The sequence below is a fragment of the Haemorhous mexicanus genome, chromosome 2, assembly GCF_027477595.1.
Source record: "Haemorhous mexicanus isolate bHaeMex1 chromosome 2, bHaeMex1.pri, whole genome shotgun sequence".
In the NCBI taxonomy this organism is placed as follows: Eukaryota; Metazoa; Chordata; class Aves; order Passeriformes; family Fringillidae; genus Haemorhous; species Haemorhous mexicanus.
Window position 1 is genome coordinate 38,316,376 of NC_082342.1, and position 20,295 is coordinate 38,336,670.

At 38.4% G+C, this 20,295-nt stretch overlaps 1 protein-coding gene across 10 annotated transcripts in view; it reads left to right on the plus strand.

Moving 5' to 3' along the window:
* Positions 1-20,295, plus strand: part of DLG2 (discs large MAGUK scaffold protein 2) — an 831,288-nt gene that overhangs the window by 615,438 nt on the left and 195,555 nt on the right. For all 10 annotated transcript variants that reach the window (XM_059838484.1, XM_059838487.1, XM_059838482.1 and 7 more), the window contains 2 exons: positions 330-486; positions 18,375-18,477. In XM_059838484.1, the coding sequence (XP_059694467.1) occupies positions 330-486; positions 18,375-18,477 (260 nt within the window). The remainder of the gene's footprint in view (positions 1-329; positions 487-18,374; positions 18,478-20,295) is intronic.

Sequence of the window (20,295 nt, forward strand, 5' to 3'; positions counted from 1 at the left end):
GATATATAGTGTTGCTATAAATTAGATTATTAAGTATATTCAGTGTTTTGTTTTTCCTTTTAATAAATTTGTCACTTAACATAGTGAGGATGACTCCAATGGGGTGAAATTAATAGAGATGTTTGAATTCAGCCATGAGGGAAAAAAAATAATGCTGGCTGGTTCCTGCTTTATCTGTTCACCAGTTAACAGCTTTGTCACCTGTTACGTGGTTTCTTTAGGCAATAGCAGACCATTGTCTCTTAGGCAAAACGTAGTATGCTTAAGGTGCTATGAAAAATGCATATGCAGTAAGAGTGCCTAAACATCATGATTTTGTTTCTGTACAGAGAGCCTCGAAAAATCATCCTGCACAAGGGCTCCACAGGACTTGGTTTCAACATTGTGGGAGGTGAAGACGGGGAAGGCATTTTCGTGTCTTTCATCCTCGCAGGTGGGCCAGCGGATCTCAGCGGAGAACTGCAGCGAGGAGATCAAATCTTGTCTGTAAGTGTTCTGTTGGGCTGTCCTGACCAGCTTCTTCATCCTGTTCTGTGTCTATACTCAAGGGGCACACTAAGAATTGTTTCTCATTTCCATGTTGTGAAGTCTGAGCTGCAAACGGTTTATTCCTGAATATTTTGGGGTTTTTGGCCTTTGGGTTTTAGAGCATTTCTTATTGCTGTTACTTGCATTTAGGTGGGAATGAGACTTTTCTCTACTTAAAGCTACCTACACCACAGTGACGCTCCAGGAAAACCTAAGAACATTGCAGACCTAAGCATCCCATATTTTGGCCCATCATCCAGTTCCATTTTTCCCAAAACGCACACCCGAGTCCAAGGATATTTCTCAATTTCACCTTTTCTTAGAGGAGAAGCAGCAGTAGGATGAAATCATCTATGCTCAGGCTGCCATCTAGTGTGCACTCAAGTGCTTAGCAAATAGCTCGCTACAACAAGGAGGTTAATTAGGTTATGTTCATTATCTCTCTGCTCTGATGAATTTGATGATCCCTCTGAAATTCTTTTCAAATTTTATTGGATGAAATGCTTTTTAGCCTGAGGTTATATTTTGCAAACTTTAGACTCAAAAACATCTTTTTAATTTTTCATTCATGTAAATATTGATGTCACACATTTTAAAACGAGAACATTTGTGTTTTAGGCTCTGTCAAGTATTCAAACATCTGACTGAAATAATCTGAACATAAAGAAATTTGAATAACAATGAAAGCCTTGAAAATGTAGTTAAATATCCGTTGACATTATTCACATTCCTTACAGGAGAAAAAAAAAAAGAAACAATCCCAAATTGATTCAGATGTGACTGTTTCATGTGGAGCACAATAGCCTTAAGGCAAAGAGTTGAAATGCAGGAATTATTTTTCCCAAAGAAATGATGGATGCACTAGGCTGCAGTATCACACTGCTTCCCACTGTTGTGCCTTCTTTCCCTGTCAATCCTGCATCCCTGGCTGTAATTTAGTCAGAGCTGAGGATCAAGATGGCTTCAGCCTGGATGGTTTGTAATGTGTTTATGCAACACTTTCCTGGTCAATGTTTAAATTCATAAGAAAGCTGGATATGGTTTTCCTACATTGCTGAGGGTTGTCTTGGCCTATTCTATGAAAAGTGAATTTACCTTACAGCTGTCAAAATTTTGTAAAAAGTTGTAAAGAGGTGGCTGAGGGTGTTTTGCGATATTTAGAAAATCTGGTCAAGTTATCACCCAAGGGAGGCAGTAACCTGACATTGTGAGGATCACAACAGTGTGTTTTATCTAGACCTGTTCCTTAAAAGTGCTGTAAGAAAAAATGAGCAAGAGCAAGTAAAGGGTGTTTGGTGCTGTTGGGAGTCCACACAGGCAGGCGGGCAGAACAACCACATGACTACATCTGAAATGCAAAGAGTAAATTTAATTAATTACCTGGCTAACCAGAGGATCCCAAAGCCACACCTGGGCAGAGACGCAGGAGTGGGAAGGCAGGAACCATCAGGCTCAGCCCACCCTGAGGGGTGGCAGGGCTGTTCTTTGCACTCACTGATTGAGGGCCCACACACATGGAGCTTACCACCATGATGTGATCTCTGTGCTTCTTATGATCTCTGAGCTCTGATTTCTCTCTCCCAAAGCAGGGAGCACAGGCATGTCCCTGGGAGTGCCTCCAAGTCCCTCAGACACCTACGCTATGTCTAAGCAGAAATTCTGCTTCTCAAAACAGACAGAGGATAGACAGAGTGGGCATAATACATGGGCTATATTCCCACACTGATACTCTCCAGGCCTCAGCATTCCCACCTGCAAGGTCTCTTGGAATCTCACATCCTCCTCTGCACTGCTTTTAACCCTTTCCTCCCAACAATGCCTTAAAGAGCTGTCCAAGTAGAAAGTTCCTAGGGAATTGCAAGAAAATCCAAGTGGATTCTTATAAAGTTATCCTTATGAAGAGATAAGGAAGTAAAAGGCCTGTGTCAAGAAGAACACAGACAAGGAAGCCAAAGAACAGAAACAGAAGTTTCTTCAGGACACTTACATAATTTATTTTTCTTTGGTTAGATGCAGCAAAATAGGGTTGCCTAACAGAGACTAATGAGATCAAAGCCTTTCACAGTACATTGTATTCAAAAATCCAGAAGTTAAAATACAAATTTAAAGGTCCATTTTCTTTTCTTTTTAAGCAGGATATATTTATAACTGTATGCTACAGCCGTGGTAAAATTTTTAACTCTCATTTTTCTGTTTTGTAGTGACATTTTCCATAAGGTCTAATTAACATTACTAGTGTTGCATCAGCACTTACTTGTCATGCAAGAGTTGTTTATTTGTTCATTGAGCAGACAGGGATGGAAATTATTACTAAATTAGACTGCATACATATCCCCAGGCAATCACCCAGTCAGGCCCTTGTTATTTATTTAGTCACAAATAACTATTATGGATCCATTTTGCCATATCAGAAAAAAACAATTTCATGCACAGAGCTCATTAATCTTGTACCATTGTCTAGTGAAGGGTCCCAGACACCTTCGTTTATAAGGACTGCAGAAAAAAATGTCTGTTTCTCTATGTTTGTTCCTTCTTTTTTCATCCTTCAGAAACACTTATTTCCCCACAGAAATACTTTTCCCATTTGTTTCTCAAAACATGACAAATCTGATTAACAAGAACAAATAGTCCCCTCAAAGCTGCTATTTGTAATCAGATGAAGCTTGCTTAAATTTCTTACAGACAGGAAGCATAGTAAGTGATTTAGAGATTGGAATTTAATTTCTTATGAGATTGGTATTGCAGAATTAGAATGAAGCTACAAGAGTTCTTCTATTGTGATATTTTACTGCCTTTACAATGTGGTGTGACCTGCTTTTTGGCCAATCCCTCTAATATTTATTATCTTTCAGAATGCTACTCCTTTCATTGTTGTCCCTGCCCATTGTAGGGGAGTTGGACTTGGTGACCTTTAAAGGTGACCATTTCCCACCCAGACTGTTCTATGATTTAATTTAATCAATTTAATCAATTTAGCTGGTGTCCTCCTGCGTGACCATAGGCAGGGTGCATCATTTCCCTAAGCCTCAGTCTCCCAGGTGGACAGTGAGGATCACAGACTCTCTCCAAATTCATTCCTGGGCTGTAAATATGGCAATGTTGTCTGGTTGAGAGCTGTGTGTTCTCACCTTTGGGAATGTACCTACAAAAATACCTAAAATAGATTGCAAATCCACCAGTGAGACCCAGCAAGCCTTTTCCTTTGCAGGCACTGTCTTGGGGAGACACATTGGGGGTGTGTACATCGTCCCAGAGTCAGCCGACAAGGCTTGGACAAATCCCACAATCTCCAGCCCTACAGCCCTCCGGGAGCACTGGGAAGGACGGTGCTGCAGCCTTGGCCCCATTGACGAGTGAAATTTGAATTTATTTTTCCAAAATGCCACCAGGTGGCGGCCCAGGATTAGTAATAGCAGCGTTTTGCCTTTGGCTTAAACTTCAGAAAAAGAGGGGCTAACAGGTTTTTCCTTGTTTTAGTTAATTGGAAATGCTTGAAAAATATCTCAGAAAGAGGCTGATATTCCCAATGCTCCTGTGAAGAGAAAACAAATGAATCCTATCTGAACCTTGAAGGTCAATTGAAAAATCATGGAAAATCTTCTGTGTTGGACAGTAAAACATTTCAAATAGCCCAATAATGAATTTTTGTGTTCTGCTTATGAGAAGACTGGGGTTCCTCCCTTATAATGTTTTCTTAAAATTCTGATTTCTTCTGGCTATAATTCATTATATTCCTTAGAGTCACCACCCAACTAATTTTTTTTCTCATTTCTGAATGTCTTTAAAATGAAGTAACACACACATCACCAATGCAAGTTCATCACTGTACTAGAATGTATCCTCCCCTGTAGTATTTTCCTCAAACTGAGTATATCGTAACTATGATCAAGTAGCTTTTTGAATTCTAATAGACATTAATGCTTGATTTACTACATGTGCACACTCAGATTAATTTTCATCTTAGATACTTAATAGGCCAAAGGAAACAGTTCAGAATATCCATGGAAAAATCATTTTCCTTGTAGAGTGGCAGAAATGAGGTGCCAGTGTGTTAAATGATTTGTTTAAAATCATTTTAGAAGGCTGGGCCAGGTTTAGAGGCTGCTGGAACTCAGATCTAACCCCAAATTCTCCATCTGTTAGGAGAATGCAGTCTTCAATAAAAATAAAATGTAATGTTCCCTGATGCCATTCTTGCAATTTTAAGTTCCACTCCCAATGCTAAGGGATATTTTCCTATTAAAATAGCAATGGGAAACCAGTGTTGGTTAGTCAAAACCACCTGCATTAGAACAAATTTTTTCCATGAGTCATATGCATAAAATAGCCACCCATTGTGCATATACCCTGACAGAAAGCAGTCCTATAATTTTTGGAAATATGTACACAGTAAATACATTGCAATTTTTAAGGTAAAGTCCTGGGGAGGCAGGAGAAGCAATACAGTCCTTTTCAAAGAAAAATTGCCACATCGTTTTTTGCATTACAATTAAAAAAAAAATCTTGATAAAACGTAAGTCTTTCTTTTAGGTGACCAGCCTGAATGCTTCAAAGCATTTTCAGTGCCAAGTGGGTGACTCTTTCAATAGGTACAGGACCTAAAACAGAGAGAATTAGTTACACATGCAAGTTCAGCAGCAAATATCATATTTGCAGTTTCACAGAAATAGTTAGTGCATATTGCTCCTTGAATTCCTAGGATGACAATTCTTTTCAAACAGCTTCATCATTTTCTGTAAGGCTGCATCGAGTTGTGTGCAAATGGGAGGAACACGGTGAATTAATAGGCATAAGGAGTCAACAGCAAGTATTTGCATTTGAATCTTAACTTTGGAAGTTACTGAATTTTATGTCTTTGTGCAAGGTTAAAGCTCAGATTAAGGTACTTAAAAGCAGACATTACATGTTTGCTGGGTGTCTGGTTGCCATTAATGTCAAAGGAAGTGAGAGGACATTGAGCTGGCCAACTGTGGGCTGTATAGAGCAGGCTGAATTTCTCCCTAAGCTATAGTACCTGTATTGACTTTTAAACTTAAGCACCACATGCATTCGTATCTATATTTAGGTGTCTTAAACTGCATCTCACATTTCATGTCACTTTGCCCCTTTGATATATATTTGCTTTTTCAGCTATCATGCTTCCTGAGTCACAAATAAAAGTAACATAAAATCGTGAACCATAAAGGCAGTATCAGTTTTATTTCATTCTCCTGTAGAAATGCTTTGTGTTCACAATGGCTGGATGCAGCGTGACTTGGAGCCTGAAAGTAGAATCAAGGGGAAAAGTAGACTGCTTGCTCTGGAGCAAGATGACTGCTCCCAGGCAATGCATCCACAGGTTACTTTAAGGGAATAAAACTTTTCTGAAGGGTGATTGCTCAACAGCAGCGGGAAAGAGTGGAAAAAGAACAGGCTGCACTGCAAAGAGACATGTAGTACTCTCGTAATACTTCCATTTCCCCTCTCATCTAACCTGAATCAGGTGAATGAAGTTAACCAAAGCATTCTGTGTGATTTTTCTGTTGATCTGGTGTAGTATCAGGATGTACTCCTATATGGGGAAAGACACTATCTTTTTTCCCATGCTGCTTTCTGAGAATTAAACAACTACGGGTTGGGCAGGAGCTGGTGGAGATACTCTGTGGGGTTTTATGTCACTGGTACATGGCAGTATATAAACCTAGTTTGCAACACCAGTATTTGAGCATCTCACTTCAGTCCTGTCTCTGGTGTTTGATACAAGGATCTTCTATGCAGAGGGATCTTATATTAATCAGATTTCATCTTGTGTCCGTGCATCGTTCAGCTGTTGTTTTTTTTGTGAGACATTTGCTATTCTTTATGAACAGTTTAAACATTTCTTTGTACTTGGTTCCTCCCACACAACTCCTACCCACCCTCTCACTCACACCTGTAGCCAAAAATACAATATGCTTTTGAAAAAACAGAGCCTTCTTCAATTTCTGCTCAAAAAATGTCCATGTAGAGCAGGATAGGATGTGAGAACTCTGTGCTTACTTACAGCAAACATTTATGCTCTGTATTTGCTGCAGTTGTATTTGACCTTCAGACTGACTTCCCTTCCTTTGGTACAGTGAAGCTTTCAGCTTTCTAATTTAAAATGGTTATTTTGTTCCTGATAAAAGCAGTAAAACTGCTCAGGGCAAATAGTGCATTTTGTTACCTAGTTACAAAACTAAGATAAATGGCAAATACCATTTGGTTTTCCTTCTCAGATTTTCTTTTTTCCAAAACACAGCTGTCTCAGAAAATGTTTGAAACATCTCTATAGGGCCTGGTATCTTTTCTTCTTGGATCACCAGTTTGTCCCTTTTGTGTAGTAGTGTCAGGACTGTAACAGATAATCCCTTTGCCCTACAGGAATTGTTTGCAGAGGCACTGACCATATCCTTAGGATGCTTTCTTCCTCGTGGTGGTGTGAGTGCTGCATGACTGTCCTCAGGCAAGGGACAGTCTATCAGTTTCTGTGGCCTTTAGCTGCAATTGTCTATAGACTTCTGTCATGTTTTTAACTTTAATCCTGCTTAGTCAGTATGTTAACTGTGTAAACCTGCTTTGTATCAATGCATAGAGCACTGCTTGGTGTATAATCAGAGCATTGATTTATTTATAGTATATAATCAGAGCAGTGATTTAAAGGGGTAAATCAGTGCACCTGACTGGACTTTTCTGAAGTAGAATTAGTTTGATAATCAAGCAAGAATGTGTTGCTGAATATATCCAAAGGATCAATACTTGATTGTAGGTGATATATGTGACAGATCTGTGAAAAGAAAACCTCTGGAGAGGAAAGGAGCTGAGAGCACAGGTATTGTGGTATGTTAATGGGATGACACCAACTAGAAGGACAAGTAGATAACTTACCTTGCTCTGAAGCAGGCATTTTACATGGGTCAGATGACCATTTTCCTGTAAAAATTTCCATTTCTTTTCACATATTATACAGAATTTAGCATAACCTCCCTTTACTGAAATAAATCCCATCCAAACTGGCCAAACATTCATGAATCTGTTTTTGGTGGAGAATATAGAAAAATAAGTGTAAGTCAGATAATTCTAGATTTTATTTTCAGCAGTAAGGAAGAATAGCCAAAAAATGGTAGAATGAAGCAGATTAATCCACTAAACATTTCTAAGGAGAAAGACAACTTGCCCTTGAGTAACCATACCGTGTAGAGGCAATTTTTATGATTTTGTGCCAAAAGGTAATGAGGAAGTAACATGAACTTCAAGACTAGTTTGCTGTGCAGTCACAGGTGTGGAACTCAAGTAATCAACATAGAAAAAGTGAAAGCTGAATTAGTCACTGTGGTAATAACAGCCCAAATCTTAAAAATTTATACATGTTAGGTAAAATCCAGGGGGAAATTCAGAAGGGCAAAGTGTAAAATGAGCTGTACTTTCAAGACTTAGAAAAGGCATCAAGAAAATGTTATGTTTGATATAAATAGAAAGCCAAGCAAGAAATTATATTCCCAATGAGTTGGAAATAAGATTTTTTAAAAGTGAGAGTTCAAACCTTTAGTGATTTTTTGTTGTTTTGTCTTTAAAAAGACATGGATCCACAATTATCCGATTAGGGCAGTTATGAAGAAACAGGAAAAATCCTTGAAGTGGACTTCGGCAAAATCAGATTAGAACTTAGACGAGTTATATGTTGTAAACAGATGAAGTTGATTCTCATATACTTCAGGAACTATTCAATGCAGGCCATTCATAATTTTATTCAAGAACTGAAGGAATATTTGGGAGTATAGGTTGCCCAATTTTCAGGGAAAACTTCTGGGAGAAGCAGTTAATCTATTTGCAGATACTTAGAAAACAGCAGAAGGAGGAGTACTACTCCTGATTAATTTTTCAAGAATAAATTGCAAAATATCATTTTCCTCCTGAAAGAGCATTAGTCACAGAGAAGAAGTCATAAATTTAATTTTACTGCAAACTTGCAGGCCCTGTAATCTGCCTATCAACATCTTCATAGAGTAGCATATCATAAGCCTCCAAAAAAAAAAACATGGAGAAAAGCAGAAAAAAGCAAAGATGTTGTCATGGAGAGAAATAATGGAAAGATCCAGGGCAAAAGAGCTGTTTAATATAAGTTCAGATATTGCTGACAACACTGGGAATTCTGGGATTTGGGAATGAGGGTTTATGTCTATATGGGATCATCTGGGTGCACAGTGCTCTGCCTTTTCCAGATAAACTCAGTTTCACCCCTCACAATGCATGCAGACATATGTTCAGTACTCACTGTCATCATGATGAGCCAAAAACATTTCACAAAACTGAGACACCCATGCAATTTCCCTGTACAAGAAGAGAGATTTAAAGGTACAGAAGGCAACTGGGAACCTGGTAAAGAGAAGCTGGGTGCAAAGACTGGAACAAAGTCTCTTTTCCCATGAGACTGTGAAGTTTAGAACTCCTGGGAGAAAAACCCTAGCATCCCCCTTGATAGTAAAAATTCATTTTAATTTCGTATGGATTGCATACATGTTAACACTTCCATCTGGAAATAATCAGTCTTGGGGAAGTGAGCTGGTAGCAAACTGTTTTTCAGTGTTGTTGGTAAATACATCTAGTCTGATGGCTGGAAGTAGAACTTAGACATACCCAGACTCAAAATATGAGGCATTTATTTTGTAATCAGAGCAAGTGATTGTATTGCCAGAGAAGCTCATAGACTTGCCACTTTAGGACTTCAAAATAAATAGATTACTTTCAAAAATACAACCTTAATAGAGATTCCAAGGGAAAAAAATTACCAACAGCATATTCAGGAATGCTGCATATACTGCTGCATAATTTCATCTCATTAATTTAGGAATTTGTCTTCCAGCTGGATTTCTCTCTCCTCACCACAACTCCTCACCCACATCTTTCTGCAATCTGTAACATACAGTGGAATTGTCTTGATGCAGTAACTGTTTCCTAACTTAGCTCTCACATTTCAAGCACATGATCAGAAGCTAATAAATTATACCAACAATTCTCTTGAATAAGGTATATCTTTTTTTTCCCTAAGGGTGTTAGCTATCAGACCTGTCAGTTCTGTGTCATACACAGCTAGTAAATTGGCCTAGACTAGAGGCTCTATATTTCTGTTGTGATTAAATCATCAGTTGCCTCTAAAATCTTCATTTTACTATTGCCTCGGTGAGTAAAAATGGTCTCATGCCAGACTGCTTGCTCTTCAGCTCCTTATAGTTTAAGGAGGAGTGCACATTCAGTTCAAGCACTCTGACTTGGCAAATTTTGGTGTAACACTGTCAAGCAGAATTATATCACATCTGATACACTGAAGATTTGTAATGAGCTTTTCACCCCTCAGTGTTGCTACACTGCCAGGCTAACAGTGAAAAAGTGAAAGCCAAGCTGCTGGACACAATGGCTAAAATCCCTGAGCTTTATTCATACAGAGCTCTGCCCCAGGCTGGACTTTTGCCTTGTGCTCAAACTAACTAGTCTCCAGGAATCATTCTGCTCGTCAGTTTTGAGTGATTAAAAAAATTATCACGTGACACAAACTGCAAGGTAATAGAAATTGGCCATCCATTAAATAGGGTATTGAAGGGATATCTGCAATAGTTTGTGCAAGGAGTTTTCTGAGATCTTTTTGAAAAAACAAATTAGATATACCCTGAATCTGAACAAGCAAGCCACCAGAATGGGAACAAAAGGAAAATCACTTAGAGAATACAAGAGCTATTTCCTTTCCACTGGTTATAAAAAAATGTGGTTTATATGAAAGTATGGCACTTTGTTTATTAAAAGTGTCTATGTCATAATCTTCATCTGTAGAACCAGAAATATATTATGAATGCTGTGATTCAGGGAGTTTTAATATGAAATGTGAGCACTGAACATTTACTCACATCATTCCAGTAAGACAGTCTACCCTTCAGCCATTGACACGTTGCCTCGTGGTCACTGGGTTGAGTTCAGCATGGAGGTGCCGTGGCACAAGCCAATGGCCATCTCACCTCTCACAGCCTCAGAGCCCTACTCTGGATGTGGAAGTATGAAAACACCTATCAAGCAGAGCTCAAAGCAAGGATTTCAGTTTTTAAATTAATCTCTAACTCAGTGCTCAGGGTCACTTCTGTCTCTAGGCAGCCTCTAAAATTGTTTTGCCTTTTTATTTGAGTTCCTGAGTACCTATTTCTTGTTGGCTTCAGCTGAAATGAAGTTCTTATCATCTTTGAGGTATAAGGAACTTGTTAAAATGGAAACCTTTACCTCATTTCAGAAGCAAGAGAGTTTCAATCATTATTTCTGCTTATACTGTCCTTTGAAATTCAAATGTGAAGCAAAACCCCTGTGGCATTATAAGTAAAACTGAACAACGTTGGCTTGGTTGTATCCATTCACTTTTGCTTGCAAATGTGAGAGTTAATTTAGGAAACAGTTACTGAATAAGGAAAAATATCTTTTAGAGGTATATGGACACCAAGGTATATGGAATAAATGCTACTAAAAGGGGCATGTCTAAATGACCCAGGATGAGAGCAGGAGACAAGAAAATACAAATGCTGAAAACAGAATTAGAGAGAAAGAGGGATATTTCAGAAAGGCAGGAAAGTGAATGGAAGTAACAGTCGTGTGTGAATAAAAGCTGTAGGAGGGAGGAGGGACAGTTTGATATTTTACCAATTCAGAGTAGAAAGAGAGCACGAACTGCAAAGGAGAAGGAATGTGTGAATGCTTGAAAAGATGACACTGTAGTGAGATCCATGAAATTAGGTGGTGGCAGGAATATAAGGGGGTTTGAGCTACCACACAGAAGGAAAAAAATTTTAAAGTAGCAACTAGATTTGAATTTAAGAGCTAATTATGAGCTCTCCATTTTAACAATAATGAATGCTCTTACTAACAATTGTATTTGATGCATGTTTTATGTATAAAATGGATGAAAAACATTATTTATATTTATTTTTAAATTAGCTGATAGACACTGGCTTGTGTTATTAGCTAGTATAGTACTGCAACAGGTATTTTTCACAGGTAATACCAGTTGGCTCAATATGCAAAAAGTACATCTTGACTTTCCCATTTAGTAATATGACAAAATTCCTTTGATCCCCTTGCAGTTGCTGAATCAGCTCCAGTTCAGGTTGGTACTTGAAGAAGCTGGTAGCTATTTAGTGATCTGAATAAAAGAGTTGTCATGTCCATTAAGGCTCCAGTAAGTCCATGTGTCCTTTTCATTAGGTGTCATTTACCTCTTAAACTAGTTTTATTCATTAAACTAGTTTTGAGGAATTCTGATGGAATTGAGGAGAAATGGCTCTTAAGATGTCATTCTGTGAAATTATTTCAGTCTCAAAGTTTGCAAATCTGCCATAAAAGCTACTATCACATGGGAAGCAGATCTTGTATCGGAATTAAAACATGTTTGGATTGAAACATAAGTCTTTGCCTATGGTTCTAGGCTTAACAGGTATTGTTTCGAATTATTCATGTGAGTCATAAATCTTGTTGGTTCCTACTGTAAAAGGCAGAGTGTGCAAGACACCTCTTCAAGAGCATAATTTTTTTTCTGCTCCAAATATGCTTTGATATCCCTTTCTTTTGGCTTAGCTGCCTCTCTAAAGTTCCTGGCAGAAAAAGGCATGATACATCTCATACCCCCACAGTGGTTCTTGTTTTCCAGAGAGAGGAGAATTTGCCTCTAGAATGTCCAGCTCCTCAGAGCATAAAGAGCAGCTTACCAGAGGCAAAAATTGTAACTCTAAGGTAGCCAGACGAGGAAAATTTAAAAGGTCGCTGAAATTGCTGGCCCATAAAAACAGAGAAGGAGGGTGCTGGACATGGAGAAGAGCAGATGGGACACGATCCTATGCTTTCAGCAGAGTTCGGGGGGAGAAAACCACTGTGCTTCTCTGTGCAGCTCTAACTAAACAGTAGAAAGTGGAGCCTCAGATGAGATCAGAATTGAGAAGGTGAGAGAAATGCAATAAATCTTGCCTGGAAATACATCAGAAGCTGGAGAGTGAAGACTCCTCTCTCTTTCCTTCTTTCTTTCTTTCTTTCTTTCTTTCTTTCTTTCTTTCTTTCTTTCTTTCTTTCTTTCTTTCTTTCTTTCTTTCTCTTCTCTTCTTTCTCTCTTTCTCTCTTTCTCTCTTTCTCTCTTTCTCTCTTTCTCTCTTTCTCTCTTTCTCTCTTTCTTTCTCTCTTTCTCTTTTTCTCTCTTTCTCTCTTTCTCTCTTTCTCTCTCTTTCTCCTTTTTTCTCTCTTCTTTCTCTCTCTCTTTCTTTCTCTCTCTTTTTCCCATCCTTCCTTCCACCACTTCCGCCCTCCCTCCCTCCCTCTCCTTTCCCTTCCCTTCAGTAACAAGACAAGGACTGTCCCATACCAGTGTTTCCCCTGCTGGTGCCACCCCCCAGCCATGTCCCAGTGCCCATGGTGCTGAGCCCACTTTGCTTCCCCAGCTCTTCCAGCAGAGCCTTGGCCTCAGGCTGAGTGTGCAGCCTTCTTTGCCTTGCAAAAAGCTGCTGAGAGGCTGTACTTTGGCAGCATGTCCTGGTTTCTTACACTTGTGCTTTTTGGTGGGTTGTGCCAGTTGCCAAGAGATGTGGGGGCCGTTGTGTAGAGTGGTTATTCCACCTGCTTGTGAGGAAGGTTTTCCTCAGACATGTTCATGGCAGATCATCCCTAATGGGTTTTTTCCAGTGTTCCTTGTTTTACATTCCCAGTGACTAAACAGGACTCCTGGAGAGCATGGCCCAGCTTTCCTCTCATCCCTTGATGATGTGCTTGACAATACTTAAGTTGATGTGCAGAATTAAGGCAGAAAGTAGGGGGTTTGTATCTTCTCTTAATGCAAACAATGGGAATTCTGGCTGTGAACAGTTGTCATTATTCAGACTTCTGTTTGCTTTTTTCAGGCACCAAAAGCTCTTATATTATGATTTCAACAAATAGAAGAATTTAGGCAGAATTTGAAAACTCTGCTCTATTGTTTGTTTTGTGGTAAAAGAATGCCTTTCCTTTCACCTTTTAATTTAGTGTATAAAAGCATGTACTATGTCAGTGACAACTTAAAGTAATAGAAAGAAACCCTTTATGTTTTCTCCCCAGGGAAATATGTTTTTCCTTTCTTTTCCAATCCAACAAGGTATTTGGTTCCAAGTATTCATTTAACTACAGTGTGAACACAAAATAAGGTGGCCTAAAGAAATAAATGGCAAAATAAATCAGATTATTCTGCTAGCTTCTGTTTGAATAACCTACATAAAAGTCATGTTCAGTTTCTAGAAGCCAACCAAACTGCAACAGGTCTGTTCAGAATACAATCAAATTTCCACTGATATGGGCCACTCAAATATTTTAGAGGGAATATAACTCTTCCAATTTTAGAAGAGCTTAGTCTATGCCAAAAGTAAATCTGATCTTTCATTTCAATTATGATTCAGTATTAAATGAAGAAGATCATGCTTTAGAATCAACAAAAGCAAAGGCCCAGTAATTACTGTGAGCTATTGTTGCATCTTTTTCTACATCTCAATTTAGTTTTGACTCTAGAGTTTTCAACTCTAATCTTCTACTGCAGCACTCCTCTTTGTTTGTAAGCTTTGGAACTGCTTTTTGCCAGTTCAAAACACAGAAGAGACAGACTTCAGTAGAAGCTGCAGGCTCTTCGTATTTCCATTATGTCAAATTCATTTTAGAGTTAGGCATCAGAAATTGTGCAGTCAAGTTCATTCTGGGCCAGGACATCAGGGCGGTGCAGTCAAGCTCAGAACAGCTACTTTGCTTATTGTATAATACATTCTAAAGGAAGCAAGCCCATTTATTTATTTATAGAAGAAAATATAAAAACTCAAACAATCAAAACACCTTTGATATTTATTAAACTTTCCTGTGCACATTTTCACCCTTTTCTGTTTTTTTAAAATTTTGTTTTACTGATTATTCTTCACATAAATTATGGTAAATTAATTAAAAGCAGTAGTTTTAATCAGATTTAACAATTTGCAATGAGATCATATCAGGGAAAAATGTTACTGCACACGATTATTATGAGACATTAAATTAGGATTGCTTCGGAGGAAGAAGCAAGACAGAGTAATATTTATTTTATTCTCTCCAAATTCTTGTTCATTTCGGTCTGATGGTAAAAACTTGATTAAAATATATAAACTAATGGTGCCTTTCATAAAGATTTAATGTTGCTATGTGAATATGCTGGCTTTCAACTAGAAGGTTTGGGAGCTGATTATATTTGCTTTTAAATAGGGGGAAATGATACCCAGAAATCAAGTTAGCATCTACTATTCTTTTTCTTCACAAAGTCAGACTAGATTATAACTAATTTCTAAATTTAATACCCATTATCCTCCAGTGAGATTCTGTCACTGTTGGTGAATAAAATAACATGCAAACAGAACTCTCCCTATTTAGCAATGGTTATGTGATTTTTTTTTCTGCAGGTGTGTGTCTCCAAGAGGGAGATCACTGTTTTGGCAACCTGATGTGGTCAGGTCATTTCCCTGTTCAACATTGCTTAATCTGGTTTGCCTAGCTTGAATATGAACTAGATAAAAATTGCAGAGGATAGAATTTATGTGTTATTTTCTCTCTGACATTTCTCTTCCTTGCTCTTTTGATTTCAGCCACTCAGGCCTCTTAGATCTTTCTCAAATGTCTATCCCCAGCTATATCCTAATGTAAAAGTGAAATTAATTTCAGGAAAATTCATTCACTGCAATATTTTGTGTTTGTACCTTAGGCAGTCATTTCTTCTAGACCAAGGGTGCAAAGGGCAAAAAGAAGTCAGCTGCCATTTCAGCTGAAATATTCATTTCAGCTGGCTTCTTGTTTTTCTGTAAATATAGTGAAAAATATAGTGAAAAATATTTGTAACAACTTCAGTGAAATTCCTGTCCTATATTCACTGTCTTTATGGGTTATTAGGATTGTCCTTATTAGTTCACACAGACATTTGTTTACACAGACTATTAGTTCACATGGACTATTTTTTCTCAGAGGAGAAGGAGAATAAGCATGTGATTTCCTTAATCTTTCATGCATTCTCTCCTTTTATCTATGGAGAGATGATTGGGATTTTTAAGTAATGTTTAAATCTTCTGTACTATTAACACAACTTCACAGACCATTACAATGTTTTCCTGTATTGCTTAAGAAAGTCTTGTGTCCATTAAGGCTCCAGTAAGTCCATCCAGACTCTCACAGTCTCTGAGCTCAAGCCTGAACAAATTTATTTTTTTTCTTGCAACATTCTAATGCTGTCCAGGTGACATAACCCATATCCATCTCCCCAGCTCAGGAACTTGGGAATTCAGGAGTGTTCCTTTAAGCTTTTCTTCAGATCATCCTATGCATTTCTGGGGGGCTCTCTATCAAGGACTTCAGTAATGAAAGGGAAAATCATACAGATGAAAACAAAGCTCTCTCTTAAAGGGAAGGTTACTTGGCTTCAGAGTTGTCTTCAGACAGAATCAAGGCTGATGTTTCCTTTATGCCATGATATAGGCACTGTTCTTAAATTTAGGAATTCTGCTCACACTTCATAAAACTCAGTTTTGTGTTGAGTTATGCAGTAATTGTAGTGCTGGTACATCTGTGCTCAATGCAATGCAGCATCAAGTGTCATAGCACCATGACTGAGGAAAGGTAGGGAACAGCAGCTATTTTTCTGCAGCAGTACCCGAATTTGTGCTCCTTACAGGAAGCTGGTATTCCCAACAGGTGTTGCAGAGTCCTAGTTGACATCATCTTCCTCTTTAGGTATTTTCACTGTTGTAGGTTAAAATATGGTAGATTTTTATGGCACTGAAAGTTCTACTTCTCTCCTTTGATTCTTTTAGAATGCACTTAATTATTGCTCTCTGGGGTCATATATTCCTAGACTGAATTTCATTGAGTGTTTCCCAGAGGTTTCAGTGCACAACTTTAATGAAAGCTTTTGAACCTTTGGCTCATTTTTTTGCAAGCTTCTACCAGCCATTATAACATCCCAGGGAGATGGGACAACTGAGAACTCCTGTATTAAATTATTAAGTTTATCATGTTATATTTGCCCCATGATCATAATTTCTGTGTACAGTCTTCAGTTCTACAGCATCATGCAGTCTTCTGGATCAGAAGCTGTGGTATCTCCTGGGCTTTATATAAATTCTATCACAAATTAGTTTTGCTAATAGCAATAATCTAAATGTTTGCATACTGGTAAGGACTAAATTTTGTCATGCAACTAAGGAAGAAATTCTTTATGATGCCGGTGGTGAGACACTGGCACAGATTACCCAGAGTGGTGGTGGGAGCTCCATCCCTGGAAGCATTCAGGGTCAAGATGGACAGGACTCTGAGCCACGTGGTCTAGTTGAAGATGTCCCTGTTCATTGCAGAGATGTTTTAAAGTTCCCTTCCAACCCAAACTATTCTATGACTCTGTGATTCCATGTAAATAATAATTGTGTTCTCAAAACAGCATAATTGCTAAAATTTCATCAAAGACAGCAAGTTAAGATAGGCCAGTTTCTAAATGTTATTGAGCCAAATAAGTATATTCATAGCAGGCTCAATAGCTGTTAGTTAAACAGTTACATGGAATCAAATTTATTTTTGTAATCCTTAAAAAGCTGTTAAAATCTAAATTTTAAAAACCTTTCTTTTTAATATGTGCTTAGCCATCTTGCAGTGGTAAACAAAAACACAAATATTTACTATAGCTGAGGATTTGGGTCTAGTGTTTAGGCCTATTTGCTTCGTTCCTCTCCCTGCCCTTTATTTCCTTTCTTTTTCTTTTCCTCAATAATCAGAATTGGATTTCTGTCCTGCTGAGGTTGTTACATATCAAAATTTTCCTGGTATTCTAAAATATTATAAACTTGAAACCTGTAGAAGTGAGAGGAAAGACGGATAAATACATAAGATAAAGAGATACATAAATGCAAACATAAATAAATAAAAGAAATCTCACATACTTCAGTACAACCAGACAGTAATGCTCCCACTGGAAAGCAGGATTCAAGTTACTGGATCAGTTAATAAATATGTGAATTCTATCTCTTCCTTAGGATGCTGCTGACAAAATATATGTCACAAAAAGAAATCCAAAGAGTTCTGAAACTGCCCCTGAGTTTTAGGGGTGGATTTCCTACTTTGTTCTACTCTGTTCCTCTTCCATTTCTTGCGCAGCCAAAAATGGTTGAGAAAAATAAACCATATGGAAAGCTGTGTGGATGTTGGACAGCCCGAGCTGAGGAAGCTGTGTCTGATAGCAACTCCATTGCTGCTGTGTGCAAGATACAGGATATTTCCAGGAAATAGTCAGAGGGGTTGCATGAACAGAAAACAGTAGATGGGGTTTTTGCTCTAAAAGTTCTGCAGCCAGCAGCCTTTTTTAGACACGCTCTATGTATCTCTGGGTTCCCTGATGCTACTGACTGGGCCTGCAGAGTCTGACTGAAGGAGCAGCTTCTTTGCTTGCAGTATTCTTCAGTGACCTTCAAGCATCGCTGAAAATTTATCTTTTGAACTTAATACACTAAGTAATATTGCTTGATGAAGAGATAACCAGAAATGTAAACTCAGTAGAGCAGAAAACACCCAAAAATAGTGGTCAGAGAATCTGCATGGATAAGCACAGTCAAACTATGGGGTGAGTGGTACTGGTGTGTGTCCTCTTGGCCGGTCACAGGAAGTTTCCTCTCAGCCTTTTTGATTTTGTACTTTGCTTCTGCTCCTGGGCATCCATCTGACCTTTGCATCCATCAGATATTTAGGAGAGAACCCCCCTTCTGTCTCCCTGTCTAATGTCAAGCTGCTCACAGCTGTTGTTGTCTTGGTTCCCTGTGCAGGTGAACGGCATTGATCTCCGCGGTGCTACCCACGAGCAGGCTGCGGCTGCGCTCAAAGGAGCGGGGCAGACGGTAACCATCATAGCACAATACCAGCCAGAGGGTAAGTGAGATAACCACCTGGAAGGCTCATGGCAAAAGAGGAGTGCTCTGGAGCCACTCATTTTACAGGGTGAGGCTGCTGTAGGTAGCAAGTTTCTCAGCTATCATCAGCAGTCATCTGGAATGAAAATCAAAGTGACAGTTCTGTCCCAAGGAAACGGATGTATTTTTGTCACAGAGCACTCTTTGAGTGTGCATATAATAACAACACAGTAATCAACACTTAGTTATTCATTTTATTCTCATTAGTGCTCATTTTATGTTCTTTTCTAATCTCTTCCTGGAAATAGGTAGTACAAAAGACAGGTTAAGAGAGACCAGAAATGCCAGGAAGATCTGACATTGCTTCAAACAGTCAGATTAGAATTAGACAAGGATAAATGCTTCCTGCAGAATGTGTAGAGCTTCCCGTTATTACTTTTGGATGACAGCATCCTTGTACCTTCAGGGCAATTAGGCCTGGATAACAACTACTTATTAGAGAAAATGACAGCTTTCTAAATAAAAGCATCAGCAGGAAACTCAGCAAAACATAAGACATTTAAGGTGGGATGCATTTCATTCAAATTTTGCTGTCTAATATTTAGCTTTCTAGAAGTTAAGCTAGTTTCAGAGGGCAGAAGTAGGCACTGATTGATTTGAAGTCCAGAATTAAATGGCAAGGCTCCTTGTTGTCCATGATCAGTGACCCAAATGACTATCTGAGGTTCTCAAGGAATTTGTGAGAGGAATATTACCTTCTGATTGGAACTCAAGGTGGTTTTTCTCTTCAGTAGTTATTACTTTAAAGTCTTTGCCAGATTAATTCAGCAAGTACAAGTGTCTGTGAGGATTTGCTGGCATGTTACCATTTTTCAGGAAGCAGTTCTAGCTCAATTCACAAGTTGATTCTGCCGGATTGTGCCCTGCCTAGGAGATATGTAAGTCTCAAAGGTGAAACAACAGCTCTAATAACATGCTCAGTCAGTCAGGTTTTTAAAGGGAAGATGAATTAGTACTTCCAGAATTTATCCAATATGATACTTTCTTTAATTTCTTTGGATACTGATGATTGCATTCAAGGAGAAAAAGAGCTTCTATTTTAGTCAAATGTACAGTTGTGCTTCAGATCTGGAATCAAGCATCCATTTATTAGTTTATCTGTGCTTGAGTCACCAAACAGAACAAATTGGGCCATAGTAAGAAGTGGGCAGATGAGGGCAAATGGAATTGAAAGTATCTATCTTTAGTTAAATAAATGGAAGATATTAATATAAAAGTGCATGAGTAATGATCAGCATTATTTCAAAGAAGTATTGAAAAGCAATTCCATTACAGATGGAGATCTGCACTTGGCTCTGAATGAAACCATGTTCCTGTTAGTTCCAGCAATCTTGTTTGCTGTCTGGTGATTTTACACTGCCATTATCACCATGGTGTCTGGGTACTTGTAGCAATCACTGGCATGTCACAGTTGTTCCATGCCATTGTTAATACATAAAAAAATACATTGCTTGATGGCTTTTTCCTATTAGGATTGAACTTCTAGTGGACGTATTTTACTCTACATTTTAGCAGCTCAGACCTATTTCAAATTCAGTTTTGGTGAACATAAGATTCAAATGATACTGTTGAAATCCATCAGGTATTATACTGGATACTTATTTCACATATTCTATTTATTCTGTGTCATTCCTCCATTCACCAAAGCCCCTGTTGAGGGCAGACTAGTCCCAACTGCATCACTTCTTGTCAGTGAAGCAAAGACAGTTTCCTCTTTCAGACAAATAGCTCAAACCACACCACTGAGAGTGAAGCTTGTGAGGAACAGGACCCAAAA